An 18,807-nucleotide genomic window follows, 5' to 3' on the forward strand; every position below is an offset into this window, starting at 1 on the left:
ATACCCAGGCATTTTATCCCAATTACAGCATGTTACCTTGATGATACCCAGGCATTTTATCCCAATTATAGCATGTTGTGCTTGATGATACCCACACATTTTATTCCAATTACAGCATGTTGCCCTTGATGATACCCAGGCATTTTATCCCAATTATAGCATGTTGCCCTTGATGATACCCACACATTTAACCCAATTACAGCATGTTGCCCTTGATGATACCCAGGCATTTCATCCCAATTATAGCATGTTGCCCTTGATGATACCCACACATTTTATCCCAATTATAGCATGTTGCCCTTGATGACACCCACAAATTTTATCCCAATTACAGCATATACAGAAGTGTATACATAAATGGTAAGGAATCTCCTCAATACTGCGAATCTACTAGTCCACTCTCTATATATAAATTAGTAAAGCAAATGATTCTTTCCTAATCTTCTATTTTAGAAACAAACATCACTTTCGCATTATAAATAGCTCTCCGGATGCAGTTTTGAAGAAATCTTTTTTCTTTACCATATTATTTGTTAGGTAATCATTACAAGGAAAAATAAATATTTATTTCTAAAATTATAATGTCAATACATGTTAAAAGAAAGTACCGCATTTAGGTGGGTCTAAATCCCAGGAACCGTCAGATTTACAGGTCAGTACTGAATAACCATCTAATGAACTTCTAGTGTTGCATGAGAAAACAGCTGTTGTTACTGAGCCATCAGTATTTAAAGTCATTTGTCCATTTGTAGGTGTTGTAAGGGAATCACAAGACTCTGAAACAACCAGAATTGTGTGACGTTATTATGACTTTTCTTAATATTACATAACATATAGAGGGGCATTGTTATATGATATTTTATATTATTTGACATAATGTATAACAATGTTATTTTATTTCTTTGGGTTTTGCATTGCACTAACACAGTAAAAGTCGCATGTCAGTTTTCCAACTTTACTGGCGGAGGAAGACCTCAGGTGCCCTTTCATGCATTATTTCTCCAATAAATGGGCATCTGAGCAAAACCACCGACGTTCCATAAGCTAGCTTGATAGCTTCCTCACATGAAAAAATCCCTGTCTGGATTTGAACCCATAGCAGTGAAGGGTAAGTGGTTTGAAGTCAGCAAACTTAACCACCTGGCTACAGACACCCATACTAACCATGTAATGTTTCACATATGAGTCACATGACTTTCTTTACAAAATTATGACATAATCAGTTGTGAATGGCTGCAATAATATAATTACTGAATTATAATCAGATGTATATTTTAGTTTTAATTTCTACACCTAGCTAGCTGGGTAATAATAGAAAATTATTTGATCAAGATGCTTTCCTGTTTCTTAAAAAATCAAATTGCATAGGTTAATTTAAATAGTTATTTCTGTAATGCTCTTTATGGAAATCTCTGTTTAATTTGATTGTGTTGGTTTAAACAGACACTTATCAAAGATTTATATCTAAAATAATTCTGAATAATTCTTAAAAAATATATATATACCACAAGTTGGTTGAGTTCCAGACCAGCCTGTTCCATCAGCACCACATGTACGGACTTCTGAGCCACTGAGTATAAATCCTACATCACAACTGATGGTTAAGGTCATATTGTCATCTGATATAGACATCTCACCATTTGATGGTACAGTAGGGGGTACACATACTGAAGTACATATAAACAATTTACATGATAGTTTTCAGGCAGGCCAATCACACATTTCATGTTTGCAGTTTAGCTAACATTCCATAAAAACAAGCTCTATATATAGCTAACTGACTAGCTTTTCCATAAAACCAGATATAACAAAATAGCTAATTGACAAGCTTTTTCATAGCAACCAGGTATAACCAAATAGCTAATTGACCAGCTATTTCATAGCAACCAGGTACAACCAAATAGCTAATTGACCAGCTTTTCCATAAAAACAAGATATAACCATGATGTAATTAACTGTCACTAAACTAAACAAATATCCTCTATATACCTCTGCTAGGAGACAGAATATTTTACAATTTTTCTGATTTGAAAAAAAAATATCAATTTTAATTGCACAAAAAAGTATGAATAACTTTTGTATAAAAATGATGACAATCATACTTACAACAAGATGGTAAAGAGCTTGTCCAATCACCAGACGATTTACAAGTTGAACTTTTTCCCCTACATGTAATATTCTTCACACATTAAAAAAATTCCTACTGTTTAAACCATCAGTTACATGACACAAAACCCACTTGGATGCTAAAATTTGTCACATAAACAAAAATAAAAGAAAGGAGCTAGAAAAAGAAAACTTTTAAGTTGACATATGCTTCAAAATAATAATCATTTACAGTCATTGAGTATTTTCATTTTTTTGTGTGTGTCACATTAGTCACTGGTGTTGCATCCGTCATATAGGTCCCCTACCTTTTTCCCCCTTTGACAGTAAAATACAGCAATGTTTTAGCAAGATCTTCATGTAACAATATGACATGCATTTTAAAATCAAAATATTGTCACTGATTCACATGTTAATCTTGTAGAGCAAATGTAAAAAAAAAGAATACTTGCATAATGAAATAGTAAAATAACTTGTCTTTAACCCTTTACCACATATATACGCGAAACAACGCACTTTCGACCCCCCCCCCCTTTTTTAGGCCTCAAATAGTGAAAAAATGTCCTATTTGGGCCCCAAACATAAGTTTTCTTTTGAGAAATGTTGCTAAAAAAATTGAGCACTTTTTCGGCGCCGCCCCCCATCCAAAAGATACATCAGGGGGTTGCCAGAAGGGGGATGTGCCCCCTTCTGTTAGGGGGGTTTGAAGGGGGCGGAGTCCCCCTCATCGCCAAGAAAGTTTTGGACTTGTGAGAGGCTAAAATAACCCCAGGTCGATTATAATGTAACGTTTAACCAACGCTGAAAAGCCTTTGACTCTATCTCAATCCCTTGAGCAGTTACAGCACTTTGAAATAAATTTTGATGGAAAAAATCGAGGCAAAATAGTGATTTTTGGCAATTTTGAGATGTCCCCTCGTTGCCATGGTAACCGGAAATTTAAGACTGAGCATGTCGTTACAAAGGCAATGGTCCAGTCAACATTTGTGCCAAGTTTGATTAGTATTGAAGCATTTTTCATAGTTTCATAGCAGTTTGAACTTGTAACAGGAGGCTTTTCAGTGAAAACGGCCATTTTTCACAATATGCTCATGGGGAAAGGGTTAACTAAAAAAATTATAAATGTTACAAAACAACAATTTTTCACCAAAATTAGGTGAAAGACCACATGTTATCATGGAAAAACTAGTTTTTAGGTGATTCCAAAGTTTTTCATCATTTTTGTTAACCCTTTACCACATATATACGCGAAACAACGCACTTTCGACCCCCCCCCTTTTTTAGGCCTCAAATAGTGAAAAAATGTCCTATTTGGGCCCCAAACATAAGTTTTCTTTTGAGAAATGTTGCTAAAAAAATGAGCACTTTTTCGGCGCCGCCCCCATCCAAAAGATACATCAGGGGGTTGCCAGAAGGGGGATGTGCCCCCTTCTGTTAGGGGGGTTTGAAGGGGGGCGGAGTCCCCCTCATCGCCAAGAAAGTTTTGGACTTGTGAGAGGCTATAAATAACCCCAGGTCGATTATAATGTAACGTTTAACCAACGCTGAAAAGCCTTTGACTCTATCTCAATCCCTTGAGCAGTTACAGCACTTTGAAATAAATTTTGATGGAAAAAATCAAGGCAAAATAGTGATTTTTGGCAATTTTGAGATGTCCCCTCGTTGCCATGGTAACCGGAAATTTAAGACTGAGCATGTCGTTACAAAGGCAATGGTCCAGTCAACATTTGTGCCAAGTTTGATTAGTATTGAAGCATTTTTCAGTTTCATAGCAGTTTGAACTTGTAACAGGAGGCTTTTCAGTGAAAACGGCCATTTTTCACAATATGCTCATGGGGGAAAGGGTTAACTAAAAAATTATAAATGTTACAAAACAACAATTTTTCACCAAAATTAGGTGAAAGACCACATGTTAACATGGAAAAACTAGTTTTTAGGTGATTCCAAAGTTTTTCATCATTTTTTGTTAACCCTTTACCACATATATACGCGAAACAACGCACTTTCGACCCCCCCCCTTTTTTAGGCCTCAAATAGTGAAAAAATGTAGAAATGTTGCTAAAAAAATTGAGCACTTTTTCGGCGCCGCTCCCCATCCAAAAGATACATCAGGGGTTGCCAGAAGGGGGATGTGCCCTCGTCTGTTAGGGGGGTTTGAAGGGGGGCGGAGTCCCCCTCCATCGCCAAGAAAGTTTTGGACTTGTGAGAGGCTATAAATAACCCCAGGTCGATTATAATGTAACGTTTAACCAACGCTGAAAAGCCTTTGACTCTATCTCAATCCCTTGAGCAGTTACAGCACTTTGAAAATAAATTTTGATGGAAAAAATCGAGGCAAAATAGTGATTTTTGGCAATTTTGAGATGTCCCCTCGTTGCCATGGTAACCGGAAATTTAAGACTGAGCATGTCGTTACAAAGGCAATGGTCCAGTCAACATTTGTGCCAAGTTTGATTAGTATTGAAGCATTTTTCATAGTTTCATAGCAGTTTGAACTTGTAACAGGAGGCTTTTCAGTGAAAACGGCCATTTTTCACAATATGCTCATGGGGGAAAGGGTTAAAAACAAATAATGTTGAATTTAGAAGGAAAAAAAATGATACATAAAACAAAATATCATTTACAAATTTGCATGATTTAAAAGCATAATTTTATTTTATTAGGCGATTCACTAAATTTTAAATCTCTATACTTAACTATTCAACATCTTTCCTTGAAAAATACATAACCAGTATTAAATAGTGTCACACATAAAGCAGTCAGTTAATTCTTATACAGAGCAATTCTTAAACACTTGTACACTTGAATAACTGATTCTGTGTTGCTTTACTATTTTTGAATATGCTTTATAAGCATAGTTAATATTTAATACTGTTGAAACATAAAATTTGATATTATTAAAAAATATAAAATATAACTGCATATAATTATGCAATAAAACATAACTGAGCCATGTCATGACAAAACCAACATAATGGGTTTGCGACCAGATTATTCATTACAAAATATTTGTTTAATTAATTATGAATTTTATTATTAAAGGTGAGCACAAACAAGAAGTTCTAGGAAACACAGGCAGTGGACTTAAAAACAGACATGGATTAAAGAAATAGTAATTTAAATAATAAGAAACATTTGAAACAAATTTATGATTGAAACACTTCCAGCAAAATAATTGCAAAAAAAAAACAACAAAGTGTTGGATTCTAAGATTCCAAAACCTGCAGCTAGAAAAAAACTGTTTGTGTTATAGTGAATGTAGGGTATTCTATTCTGTATTTGGACTTAAGGATATGATATTTTTTTTATTAAATTTTGTGAAAGAAAAATTTAATGTGATTCATTATTGATAATTTTATCCCAAAATATGTGATCATGATAAAACTCATAAAATTCCGCCCCTGAATTCTGTCACAGAATTCCGCCCAGAATCTTGTTTGACAATTCCGCTCCGAAATTCCGCCCCAAGGTTCCGCCCCAAGATTCCGCTTCAAAATTCCGCCCCAACTCATTTGCATATTTCGTCCCAATTCCGCCCAGAATCCGTTCCATTTCCGCCTGGAATCCGGCCGGAATCCGTGCCAAAAGCAAATGGTTTAACACTTGTATATTCGTGGGAGAATTTAAATTTCTGGGCGGAATCTGCCTTTGAATTCCGCCCCATTTCCGTGCAGAAAATTTCGTACAGGTTTTTCTTCTTATTTTGAGAATAATTCGTATCTAAGAATTTTGAATTTAAGAATATTATTATTATAAATATTATATTATATAATACTATATTATTATAAATCCAAAGCTTAAATATAGCTTACCACAAGTGACGGACACATCACTCCATGACCCATCACTACTGCAAGTGATTGATGTTTCACCAGTTACACTATCCAATGTGTAACCTACGCTACAACTAAAAGTAACCTCTGTTACAGTCCCATTACTTGTATATCCAATGTTTCCATTACCAAGAGATGGTACAGACTCACAAGAAACTGCCAAGAAAAAGAATATTTCAGTTATACAAAGAAACTCTAACTGTGACAAAGCAAATGTATAACTTAAGTATTCTTTGGTATTATACTAAAGGCAAACAGTAGTCTGCCAGTAGTTTGTGTTCAATGAGGGTCAATACACCAGTCAAGGCATGAAAAATAGCTTTTGCTATTAAGTACTGAGTACAAACCCAAGACATGTCCTCTGTCATGTCCCTGAAAGGTTAATTTTGCAGCATAAAATGGTGATAATTAAAAAAGTACTTCCTTGCAATTTCCATGGAGTACTTACTATATATACTTATATTTTATAAGTCAGTTAGTTCAAGCCTCCATGTTTTGGATACAGTACAAAAGAGTCCACAATTTTGTGTTATTTTGATATTTAAATCCCTTTAAACTGGCAACTATCAGAACAAAGTTCATTATGCAAATGTAACAGTGATAGTTTTATATACAACTATCTATTTAGAGTGGAGTTATATCTAATATGAGGTCAGATGCCTTCTATGCAGCCAACTGATTTAGTGAAGATATTTCGAATAAAAAACTTAGTGAAATTAGTTTTGGTAATAGTCAATTCAGATATTCTGTTACAAAAATATGATTTTAAATTTGTAGTATAGCCCTGTCGTGAAATACATACATTTCAAATACTCTTACAAAAGGATATACTCAGACACAATTTATTTTCAAAATTGTTTTAAAATAAATGTATACTTTTCACTTTCATTTTGATAACCTATTCATTAGTGATTTATCATTATTGGAATAGAAATTAATGTAAAATCAACTGTAAAGAAATGTAAATCAAACCACAAGATGGGGGTGATCCATTCCATGATTGTCCAGCAACTTGACAAGTTCTTGTATTGTCTCCATGAAGAGTGTAACCTACATTACAACTATATATTACCGTGAAACCATTATCAGATATTGCCAAGCTTCCATTCTCAGGTGATGTTGGCGGGTCACATTCTAGATATCAAAATTAGAGAAATTAATTTATTTAAAATTCATATATTATATGAAAAACATTTTTGTTGTTTCAACTAGTTAACATAGGTCCTTATATTTACATTAAAATACTCCTCCATAGGTTATAGTAAATAAAATATATTTCCACTTAAAATCAAAGTTAAATTTCAAGGCACATTTTCATCTTGATGGAAATGTATCAAGGTAATACACATATTAATTAATAATTTGTACAACATTGTTCTTACTACAAACAGGTGTTTGGTAATCCCATGTTCCATTTTGACCACAGGTCAGCAGACTTTGACCATCAAGGTAATATCCAGCAACACATGAAAACAAGGCTTGTGTACTGCTCTCATTGAATGCTAAAATCATTGAACCACTGTCAGGACTTGACAGAGTATCACACTTAACACAAAAATAAAAAACTTTAAATATCTCTTTGAATAATTTTATATTTTTATTTTTTTAAATAGTAACCCTTAACCTGCTGATTTTTAAATGGATCAGTCCAGCTTTATTAAACATCCATTCCAAGTTTTAAGGGATTCAAAATCAAAATAATAATTGAGTCCAACAGATAACCCTGGTCGATTCACGGGGGTGCGGCTAGCTTTGGGTCTATCTGGTGGGTGATTTCACTTTGTTCCAGCAGGGAAAGTAAAAAATAAAATTATTTTGGAAAAAAATAGCAAAATAACATCACATGTTTCATATTGCATCACATATCAAATGTTATCAATTGAATTATTTCACACATTTTAAGTGAGCAAACAATTCTCGCCTATCGAACTTGGTCATATGAAACTGGCATATACTGTTTCATTCATACAGTTTATTAGTATTTTCATACAAGCTTCAATTAAGGGTGTCAAGATATATATCCCGAAAGACAAACAATATTATTATCCCACCCCACCCCCTCTTAAATTTTCGAATAGCAATAGAATAACAGTATAGTTACAGAAACGTATATTAATAAATGCACTTGATTCTTTCCAGTGTCCATAAAACTAGATGATTCTATCTTAAGTTTTAAACAAGAGGGCCATGATGGCCCTGGGGTCGCTCACCTGAACATAGGCCCCAAGGGCCGGGCCAGTTTAAACCAAAGGGCTTTTATTTGAACAAACTTGGAAGACACCCATTAAAAGATATTTCATGATGTTAAGTTTTTACTATACACAAATAATGAATAACAATGACTTCTGCCCCCTCCCCCTTCTCCCTGGCAGGGCCAATTTTTACCACAGGGCTTTTATTTGAACAAACTTGGTAAACATCCATTAGAACATGTTTCATGTTAAATATCTTAGCTCTAGCTCTTTTGGTTCATTAATAGAAGATTTTTACTTTTTTACTCTATGTATATAGGGAAAAATCAATAACCCCTGGGACAGGGCCAATTTTGACCCCAGGGCTTTTATTTGAACAAATTTGGTAGACACCCATTAGTTCTAATATGTTTTCATACTAAATATCTTAGCTCTAGCTCTTTGGGTTCTTTAAAAGATTTTTTTTAAGTTTTTACTATATGCATATAGGGAAAATCAATGACCCCCTGGGCGGGGCAAATTTTGACCCCAGGCCTTTATTTGAACAAACTTGGTAGAACACTGATAAGAAGATGTTTCATGCTTAATATCTTAGCTTTAGCTCTTTGGGTTCTTTAAGAGAAGATTTTTTTGAGTTATTACTATATGCACATAGGGAAAATCAATGACCCCTGGGGCTGGGCCAATTTTGACCCAGGGCTTTTATTTGAACAAACTTTGGTAGACACTGATAAGAAGATGTTTCTACTTAATATCTTAGCTCTAGCTCTTTGGGTTCTTTTAAGAGAGATTTTTTTGAGTTATTACTATATGCACATAGGGAAAATCAATGACCCCCTGGGGCTGGGCCAATTTTGACCCAGGGCTTTTATTTGAACAAAACTTGGTAGACATCCATTAGAACATGTTTTACGCCAAATATCTAAGCTCTAGCTCTTTGGGTTTTTTAGAAGAAGACTTTTTTAAGTTTTACTATATGCATATAGGGAAAATCAATGACCCCCTGGGCGGGGGCAAATTTTGACCCAGGGCTTTTATTTGAACAATCTTGGTAGGACACTTATTAGAAGATGTTTCATGCTTAATGCTTAGGTCTAGCTCTTTGGTTCTTAAAAAAAGAAGATTTTTTTTTTTTTAAGTTTTTTATTACTATATGCATACAGGAAAATCAATGACCCCCTGGGCGGGGCCAATTTTGACCCAGGGCTTTTATTTGAACAATCTTGGTAGACACTTATTAGAAGATATTTCATGCCTTAATATCTTAGGTCTAGCTCTTTTGGTTCTTTAAAAGAAGATTTTTTTAAGTTTTTACTATATCCATATAGGGAAAATCAATGACCCCCTGGGGCGGGGCCAATTTTGACCCAGGGCTTTTAATTTGAACAAACTTGGTAGACATCCATTAGGAACATATTAAATGCCAAATATCTAAGCTCTAGCTCTTCTTCTGTTTTTTTAGAAGAAGATTTTTTTAAGTTTTTACTATATGCATATAGGAAAAAATCAATGACCCCCTGGGACGGGGCCAATTTTGACCCAGGGCTTTTATTTGAACAATCTTGGTAGACACTCATTAGAAGATGTTTCATGCTTAATATCTTAGGTCTAGCTCTTTGGGTTCTTTTAAAGAAGATTTTTTTTAAGTTTTTACTATATGCATATAGGGAAAATCAATGACCCCCTGGGGCGGGCCAATTTGACCCCAGGGCTTTTATTTGAACAATCTTGGTAGACACCCGATTAGAAGATGTTTCATGCTAAATGTCTTAGTTCTAGCTCTTTGGTTCTTTAAAAGAAATTTTTTTAAGTTTTTAGTATATGCATATAGGGAAAATCAATTTACCCCCAGGGGCGGGCCAATTTTGACCCCAGGGCTTTTATTTGAACAAACTTGGTAGACATCCATTAGAACATTTTTCATGCCAAATATCTAAGCTCTAGCTCTTTCGGTTTTTTAGAAAGAAGATTTTTTAAGTTTTTACTTATGCATATAGGGAAAATCAATGACCCCCTGGACGGGCCATTTTGACCCAGGCTTTTATTTGAACAATCTTGGTAGACACTCATTAGAAGATGTTCATGCTTAATATCTTAGCTCTAGCTCTTTGGTTCTTTAAAAGAAGATTTTTTAAGTTTTTACTATATGCATATAGGGAAATCAATGACCCCCTGGGGCGGGGCCAATTTTTGACCCCAGGGATTTTATTTGAACAATCTTGGTAGACACTCACTAGAAGATGTTTATGCCAAATATCTAAGATCTAGCTCTTTGGGCTTTCTAATAGAAGATGTTTAAAGTTTTTTCTTTTGGTTGCCATGGCAACCAGAGTTCTGCATGGAATGGAATTCTTTGAACAACTTTGTTAAGGCTACACACAAGGAACATCTCTGTGAAGTTTCATTATGATCTGCCTTATGGTTTCAGAGGAGATGTCGTTTGAAAAGTGTGAACGGACAACGTACGACGGACGACGTACGACGGACGACGGACGAAGAGTGATCCTAATAGCTCACCCTGAGCATATGCTCAGGTGAGCTAAAAAACAGTTCTGTGTGAGATCAAATTGTCCCTCATTTTATGTTTTTGATTTAAAAAAAAAAAACACAAGAAACAAAACAAACAAAAAACAGATATTTAAAAGATTTACCACAGCTAGGTGACAGATCTGACCATGATCCTAATGAATTACAGGTACGAATTGATGATCCTGAACCATCCAAGGAATATCCTATGTCACAAGTATATGTTGCTATGCTGTTGCTTCCATCAGTTGCTATGGTTACCAATCCATCAACAGGGTTGGTCAAATCATCACATTCAACTTAGTAAATGCAAAACAATTAATGTCTCAAGATATCAAACCTTTTAAAATATCATCAATTTTGTTATCATTTGCAGAAGTAATCATGATTTTCATTTAAAAATTTCACCAGAAAAGACAAATTTAAGTTTCATTATAACAATCTTTCACTTTTAAATCTTAATATTTTTATTGTCTTGTTCATTGTGTATCAGATTATATTTTAAATATTCAGGGATTACCACAGCTCATTTAAAACTTATTTTATATCTTAACAATATGATGTGTTTATGATAAAAAAATACAAATATATTAAACTCAATTAGAATTTAATAAGAAAATTATTTTAGTTTAAATTGTTTTAAAATAATTGGAATAAGCAACTAAATCTATGGCTAATTTCCTCCTAATTTTTAGTTTTCAAAACTTACAATAAACAGAAATAATTAGCAAAAGAAATATACCACAAGTTGGTGGGGATTGATCCCACCCGGTGCCGTCTTCCTGGCAAGTGATGTTTGCAGCACCATCCATACTGTATCCACTGTTGCACTGATAAAACATCACCATACCATCTGAGGAGACACTCTCTGATCCGTCTAATATTGAAGTTGGTGATTCACACTCTATATATATCCAAAAAATAATGGCACATAAATTATAATGTATTTTTTCAATGCACATGTTCAATATGACTTAATAATATGTCGTCTTTAATTTTTCGAATACAGACATTACAACTATTAATAAGCTACCACTGCAAATTTGATTTGATTTTCATTATACATGTAGTTTGGATTATATATACATTAAGTATCAAATGCAGAAATGGCAACCTCCCAATGAGAAACAGCACATAACATTTTTCTAATGTATTTAGTTTCTTTACTCTTTTTATGTGTTATGAAAATTTATCCTAGTGCAAAACAATGACATTTTACAACAAACTAAACTAAAAGGGCAACAAGGAGTAAAAAGTGGCCTTGCTCCAATATATTCCATTTAATGGTGTTCCATTATGGCTACAACATCTTAACTACATTATAAAATTTAAATGAAAAAATGCAATATTATACAAAATACACTTCCAAAGAAATATGAATTAACGAGTAATACACGTCAAAAACTAAAAATACACTTCCTTTTAATTTGTAAATCCTGTATCATTATTTCTTTGTCCTTCAGTATCATTATTCAAATGTAATATATTTGAATGAATTTCATTATTATTTTAGATACAGTAGCTTCTATATCAAACATTTCAGTGTAGGTTTTATCAATAAGCTATATTATATTTCTTTGCAAAACTTACTGCAGCGTGGCTCTGTGTCTGTCCAGAAGCCCGAGTTCAGACAAGTCCTGGTGTTCACGCCAACAAGCTCATACCCGGTCACACACAGGTAAGTTGCCAAGGTAAATGTCCCATTAGTTGATACAGTGACCTCACCACTTGATATATTTACAAGCTCTTCACATGAGACTAGAAAACATGAAACACCAACATTTGTTAAGAAATATGCAGTACTTATCCCTTAACCTACTATATTTCTATAAAGGATCTGTCCAGCTTCGAATTTGAAACAGTCCATTTAAAGTTCAACAGGGCTTTTAACATCAAAATACAAAAATTTATCTACCAACAGTATAGAGCCTGGTGAGACTACATGGATGTGCAAGCTGGCCTGGCTCTATACTGGTGGCAAAGGCTGGTCAGTTTTGGTTCCAGCACTGGTTACGGGTTAATCAGAAAACAATTAGATTATACCTAAGCCAACATTATAGAAAACTTATGAGACACACATTTTTGTCATCAAATTAAAGTTACATAAATTTAAAATTCTCATTTTTTATCTGATTTGAAACAGTACACACACAGCTCTTTTAGAGAATGTAAGAATGTAATGATCCTTTTTCATATTATGAATATCAGTAGGTAATAGAACATATAACTCATAACATATTTAAAGATTCTGTATGCTGTAGTCAAGGTTGCTACCTCACCTAAGTGAAATTTTATATATGTATATAATTATGCTTATAAAACAATTTTCAAACATCCAAGAATATGTAAACTATTTACTGCAAATATTTGTCAACAATATGTAATCATTAAAATATATGCATTCATTTCTTATTGAAAAATTTGACTTAGACTTTATAGAAAATAAAATTCTAATTACCTCCCTTGATTTACATGAAATGTTAAATTCAGTAATATCTTTATGAATAATGCTTTTTGGAAACCGCTGTTAGGTCATGGTTTCGGTGAGGTATGTGCACAGGGCATTTCAGGGGAAAATATATCATTTTTAGGGGGAAATAATCAAATATACCTATTTTGGGCTAGGGGAATATAACAGCCTTTATTTTGGCTGTAAAATATATGTGGAAAAAATCATTAGTTAGCTGCTAAATCTAAAAATTTCAATACTGAAATATTTAAAACTTCAATTGGGCAGCTCCAAAATTCAAGAGCAACTGCATTTATATATATTTTTTCCACCGAGTAATGGGTAAAAACTCTTATTTTAGGTTGAATCCATGTAAATTACTCACTGCATTCTACAGTTGCCGACGCCCAATTTCCACTCTCATCACATTCTGACATCAAAATTGCTGCATCATTTATTGTAAAACCTATGTCACAAGAGTGTGTGGCTATAGTCTGTAAACCATTTGTTGTCAGTGAAACTGCTCCATTATTTGGAGACTGTAATACATCACATATTTCTGAAAAATAAACATATTACAAATTAATTTAAAATGTTCATGCTATGAATAATAAAAAAAAATTGTAACTGTAATAAAAATCAAATTGATTTAAAGTTAATTAATTAATTAATTAATATTAATTTACATTAAAATAATTATATTTTTGTCAAATCTATTATGTAAATTTAGCATAAATTCAGGATTCAAACAAAGTGACTATAAAACAATAATTACTGGAGTTCACATTGCTGTAATTAGATTTACGCAGACCTTAAATGATTTTCATTGACAAACTCTTCATTTCCAAATAATGCACATGAACTAGATATGCCCAAACTGATTTATACCTTTCATAATGTCCTATTCAAATAAACATTTGCACTAGGTTTCGTCATTGTCATTAATGGATATGTTACATAGAGGACCAAAACTCGGTGGAAATTGTTTTAAAACTTTATGCACAACATCTTACTCCAACCTTCCTTTTCTCAGAGCAATTCATACAAAATATTTTCATTCAGAACCCTGTAATTGTTTATAGACAAGAGAAGATGTCTTTGACCAAAATTCCTACTTATGACAATATGGAGCATTATTTACCCACAATCCATCAGGTTTGCATGTACGTGAAGCCACGCCTCCAAGGGTGTAATGTCTTTGACCAAAACTCATACTTATGACAATATGGAGCATTATTTACCCACAATCCATCAGGTTTGCATGTACATGAAGCCACGCCTACAAGGGTGTAATGTCTTTGACCAAAACTCATACTTACGACAATATGGAGCATTATTTACCCACAATCCATCAGGTTTGCATGTACGTGAAGCAACGCCTACAAGGGTGTAATGTCTTTGACCAAAACTCATACTTACGACAATATGGAGCATTATTTTCCCATAATCCATCAGGTTTGCATGTACGTGAAGCCACGCCTACAAGGGTGTAATGTCTTTGACCAAAACTCGTACTTACGACAATATGGAGCATTATTTACCCACAATCCATCAGGTTTGCATGTACGTGAAGCCACGCCTACAAGGGTGTAATGTCTTTGACCAAAACTCATACTTACGACAATATGGAGCATTGTTTACCCACAATCCATCAGGTTTGCATGTATGTGAAGCCACGCCTACAAGGGTGTAATGTCTTTGACCAAAACTCATACTTACGACAATATGGAGCATTGCTTTCCCACAATCCATCAGGTTTGCATGTACGTGAAGCCACGCCTACAAGGGTGTAACCAACGTCACAAGTATACTCTGCAGTTGTGTTTAATCCAGACAAACTTGTAAATGTTATACTTCCACTAGCTATATTCGACAAAGGCTGGCACATCACTGGATACAAATGATAAAATATGCTCAGATGTACATCGGTAACATTATAATTGGTGGCATAGGGGTTGTTTCTTTGAGAAGAAACTTTACACTCATTGCTCAGTACTTGTTGGTTCCAGGAACGGATTCAAAAGTGTGTCTATAAACTTATAGCTTCCTATACAATCAAACTTAAAAGAATCCTGTATGAACCAAGTGACTAGTACATGAAATTTACTACCAAATAATTTTGTGTTAATAATGATACTTTTTTGTCATTCATGCCAAACATAATAGTGTTACATCTCCAACATTAAAAATATTATGTATATTATGATATATTTTCTTAATTCAAAATTCTACATTTAAAATTGCTTGTTCAAGGAATGTGAATGATGTTGCCATGACAATGAGTCTATTTTATCAATTAGCAAACAGAGGCAAAGAATACTACTACTTTTTCTTGATGTGTCTCCCTAAAGTTAACTTAATTGTGATGTTGAATCATATAACATATACATGTATATGTTATAACATATACATGTATATGTTATAAAGTTACATACATGGAATAAAGATTATGGACAGATTGATTGGCACTTAATTATGATCAATAACTACACTGGTAAAATAATCTTATAATTTCAAACTATTTTAAAACTAATATCAGCTATAAATTAACATTTAATGTTCTAAAATTCTCAAATGTCACAGCAACAAAACAATTTTTTTTAATTACCACAAGAAGGTGGCGTATCGCTCCACCCAGATCCATCTGTCAGGCACGTTAGTTGTGATTCTCCACTAAGTGTGTAATTGACGGCACATGTGTAATAAGCAGTTTGATCTATCACAGTTAAATTCCCATTGGCTGGATCTGTAAGCTCGGCACAGTCTAAGGCAAAATAAGAAATAATAATAAAATTCAATTTATAGACAGTGAACTTTTTTCAATAGTTCCTAGTTCTGGCTTCCAAAACTTTATATGCCGCTTTTTAACATTTTTGTTTTTCATCTGATGCGGCATTAAAGTTTTGGATTAGACCCGTTACGAAACCTAACCAGAATAACATAAGTTGATTTATTCTTGTTTTTCACTTGCAAATACACTTGACCCAATCAATTCTTGTGCATTTTACGATAAAACAATCATTTTAGTATCATGCTATACCAATTAAAGTATCAAAATATTAATACCGTCATTAAAATTGCCTATTTAACTGTAAAATATCAATTTACGCCGACTACAGTTGGCCATGACATTCAGGTGCCACGCGAGATCTCGTATGACGTCATTCGCGGGAACAGATTTGAATAGAGTCGTGTACTATATTTAGACACATTTTGTTGACATGATTTTGATACTTTTATTCAAGATAATGTTTTTATTTATTTTCATTAATTTTTTAGTACTTAAATATGATTGTATTGAATATAAAAGTCAGTAAATCACCGTTTTCAATATCTTTAAAAAAAAGTAATTTATAAAAATATTGGAGACACATGGGTTGGTAAAGGTCAATCTCGTAATCACGTGATCAAACATTTTGGCAATATGGCGGCCAAGTGCCGAAAATTTTACCTGTCGGAAACTATTAGGTAGTTTATATTCGTAATAAGATTTTTATTTGTCCATCCTTGGCTTATCAACAGATAATATATAGTTTTATCAAGTTATGCTTCACTTTACTTCATGGCATGTTCGATGAATAAATACGAGCGTGTCAGATTCCTGGCACGATTATTGGTGGACTTTCCCTATGGGGTTATCTTCAGCGTTCACGTCATGTCATAGTATATAAACGGGTACGCTGAAGACCTTAAGCTAAATAGTTCCCAACTATTCACTTAACTTGCAAAATTATAAGTAATATTCTAATCGCTTGTGTGTCTTTAACTTACAAATGGCAAATGTTTTTTTCTTTACGAATTATCATATTGTTCTGTTTAAATCTGAAAAAATTATGTCATTTACAATTATCAATTATGATGCCAATTTCATAGTCACATTTCAAAAAGAGGATAAACTAAATCTACAGACATATTCTTTACAGAGGATCATAACTTTGATTTTGGGGCTTCCCCTTCTTTACATATAATAAAGGGACCACCATCATTTAAGTACAAACTGTTTTGGAAATCTCCTGAATTCAATTTGTATACATGGAAGCTGCTATTTGTACACACGAGTTAAAACTGTTTTTTGTTTCAAGTTTAATTATAAAGTAAATTAATGATAAACATGTACACATATTATAAATTATTGCATCATGTTTAAAAAAAACCAGCAAGTTTGCATTAATTAATATCAATTTAAACCAGATGGTGCTACTTGATGGTAATAAAAGTTACAGGAATAACAAATATTGTGACATCCATTAATATTCACATAACGTTGGTATATTAATTAAGAATTTATTACGGTAATATAAATGAGCACACTAATCAACCTTAATCAAAGCAAACATCAAAAGGACTTTTTCATGCCACAAGATGTCTAGCCTTGCAAGTCTTTTTAACCTTGGCTTCTAATATTCATTTTTTTAAAAAGTGGTTAAAGTTCAAAGGATGAGTGCATTAAACTAACTGAACTTTGCTGGGGAGGGTTGATAGTTTTGAAATAATACAAATAAATACCACACTGTGCAGGTTGACCATCCCAGATGCCATCTTGCCCACAAAGTCTAGTACTTGATCCACTTAATGAGTAGCCGTTATTGCAAGTGTATTCTGCTACCGATACTGTCCCATTGCTGGTTATAGACACACTTCCGCTTGGTGGTGCTGTCAACGTGTCACACGATACTGTAGGAAACAATAATATATTTATAGTACTATTCATAATATATTTGTTATTGATTATCACTGTTATTATAAGTGATATGAATTTAATGCAAAACAATGATTATTCATTTAATAAAATAAAAAAAGCAAACAAACAAAAATATCATGATCGCCTTAGTACACCGCCACCATTTTACTCCAATCAATTCATTTAAGGAGTAAACATGTTACTGCACTAAGGTGATGATATCCAAAAGTCACAAATGAGTATATAATCATAATCTGTTTGATACAATGTTTAGAAACATACTCGAAAAAAAATGTTTCATTTTAGACCTGAAACAATAAGAAAATGTTTCATTTTTCTTATTGTAATAAAAATATAATTATTTTTTTATGACAGAAAGTGAAGTTTAGCTTAAAGGGAAGGAAAACTGTAAAACTTACCACATGTTGATGCTGTTTGTGTCCATGTCCCAGAAGTGTCACATTCTGAAGTTACCTCCCCTACCAGCGAATATCCAGGGAGACAACTATAACTTGCCTGTGTTTGGGATCCATTTGTAGAGAATGTAATGTTGGCACCAGATACAGGTGACAAAGCTGTGCATGTAACTGAAATATTGTGAATGTACATATATATCAACAATGTTAAAAGTTACAATCAAATTGTTTCAGATTAATCTTTAAACATCACATTAATGTAACAATTTGGACAGATATAAAATTAAATCATGGATATGTCTGAAAATTTCATTTACTTATTTAATTAAGTGAATCTGAATTAAGTAGCAGCTTCATAACTAAATTAAGCTTTCTGTTTTCAAATAAAAATCTTTATATAAATCCAAGCATAATTATTCATATCAAGAACATAGCATCACATTTTAGGTGAATGTCCCTCAAAATCATCAAGTTTCTTCACTTGAGTGAATATCATGTTATCAGTATAAAACAAACAAAGATGAAGAACCATTAACCACAATGAATATCAAAACAGTCCACAAAACAACTTGTATGTTAAAGACTTATGGCATGGACATTCAAG

At 33.3% G+C, this 18,807-nt stretch overlaps 1 protein-coding gene across 1 annotated transcript in view; it reads right to left on the minus strand.

Annotated features, from left to right (window-relative positions):
• Positions 1-594: 594 nt before the first annotated feature.
• LOC132731226 (sushi, von Willebrand factor type A, EGF and pentraxin domain-containing protein 1-like) overlaps positions 595-18,807 on the minus strand; it is a 34,559-nt gene continuing 16,346 nt past the window's right edge. The window contains exons 13-25 of the mRNA XM_060717364.1: positions 18,207-18,374; positions 17,613-17,780; positions 15,715-15,870; positions 14,826-14,996; positions 13,492-13,665; positions 12,248-12,415; positions 11,400-11,561; positions 10,783-10,956; positions 7,322-7,504; positions 6,912-7,073; positions 5,919-6,095; positions 1,506-1,667; positions 595-776 (exon numbers count right to left, since the gene is read on the minus strand). Coding sequence (XP_060573347.1) covers positions 595-776; positions 1,506-1,667; positions 5,919-6,095; positions 6,912-7,073; positions 7,322-7,504; positions 10,783-10,956; positions 11,400-11,561; positions 12,248-12,415; positions 13,492-13,665; positions 14,826-14,996; positions 15,715-15,870; positions 17,613-17,780; positions 18,207-18,374 — 2,207 coding nt within the window. The remainder of the gene's footprint in view (positions 777-1,505; positions 1,668-5,918; positions 6,096-6,911; positions 7,074-7,321; positions 7,505-10,782; positions 10,957-11,399; positions 11,562-12,247; positions 12,416-13,491; positions 13,666-14,825; positions 14,997-15,714; positions 15,871-17,612; positions 17,781-18,206; positions 18,375-18,807) is intronic.

The sequence above is a fragment of the Ruditapes philippinarum genome, unplaced genomic scaffold (assembly GCF_026571515.1).
Source record: "Ruditapes philippinarum isolate M1 unplaced genomic scaffold, ASM2657151v2 ctg4222_1_1_1_1, whole genome shotgun sequence".
Lineage (NCBI taxonomy): Eukaryota > Metazoa > Mollusca > Bivalvia > Venerida > Veneridae > Ruditapes > Ruditapes philippinarum.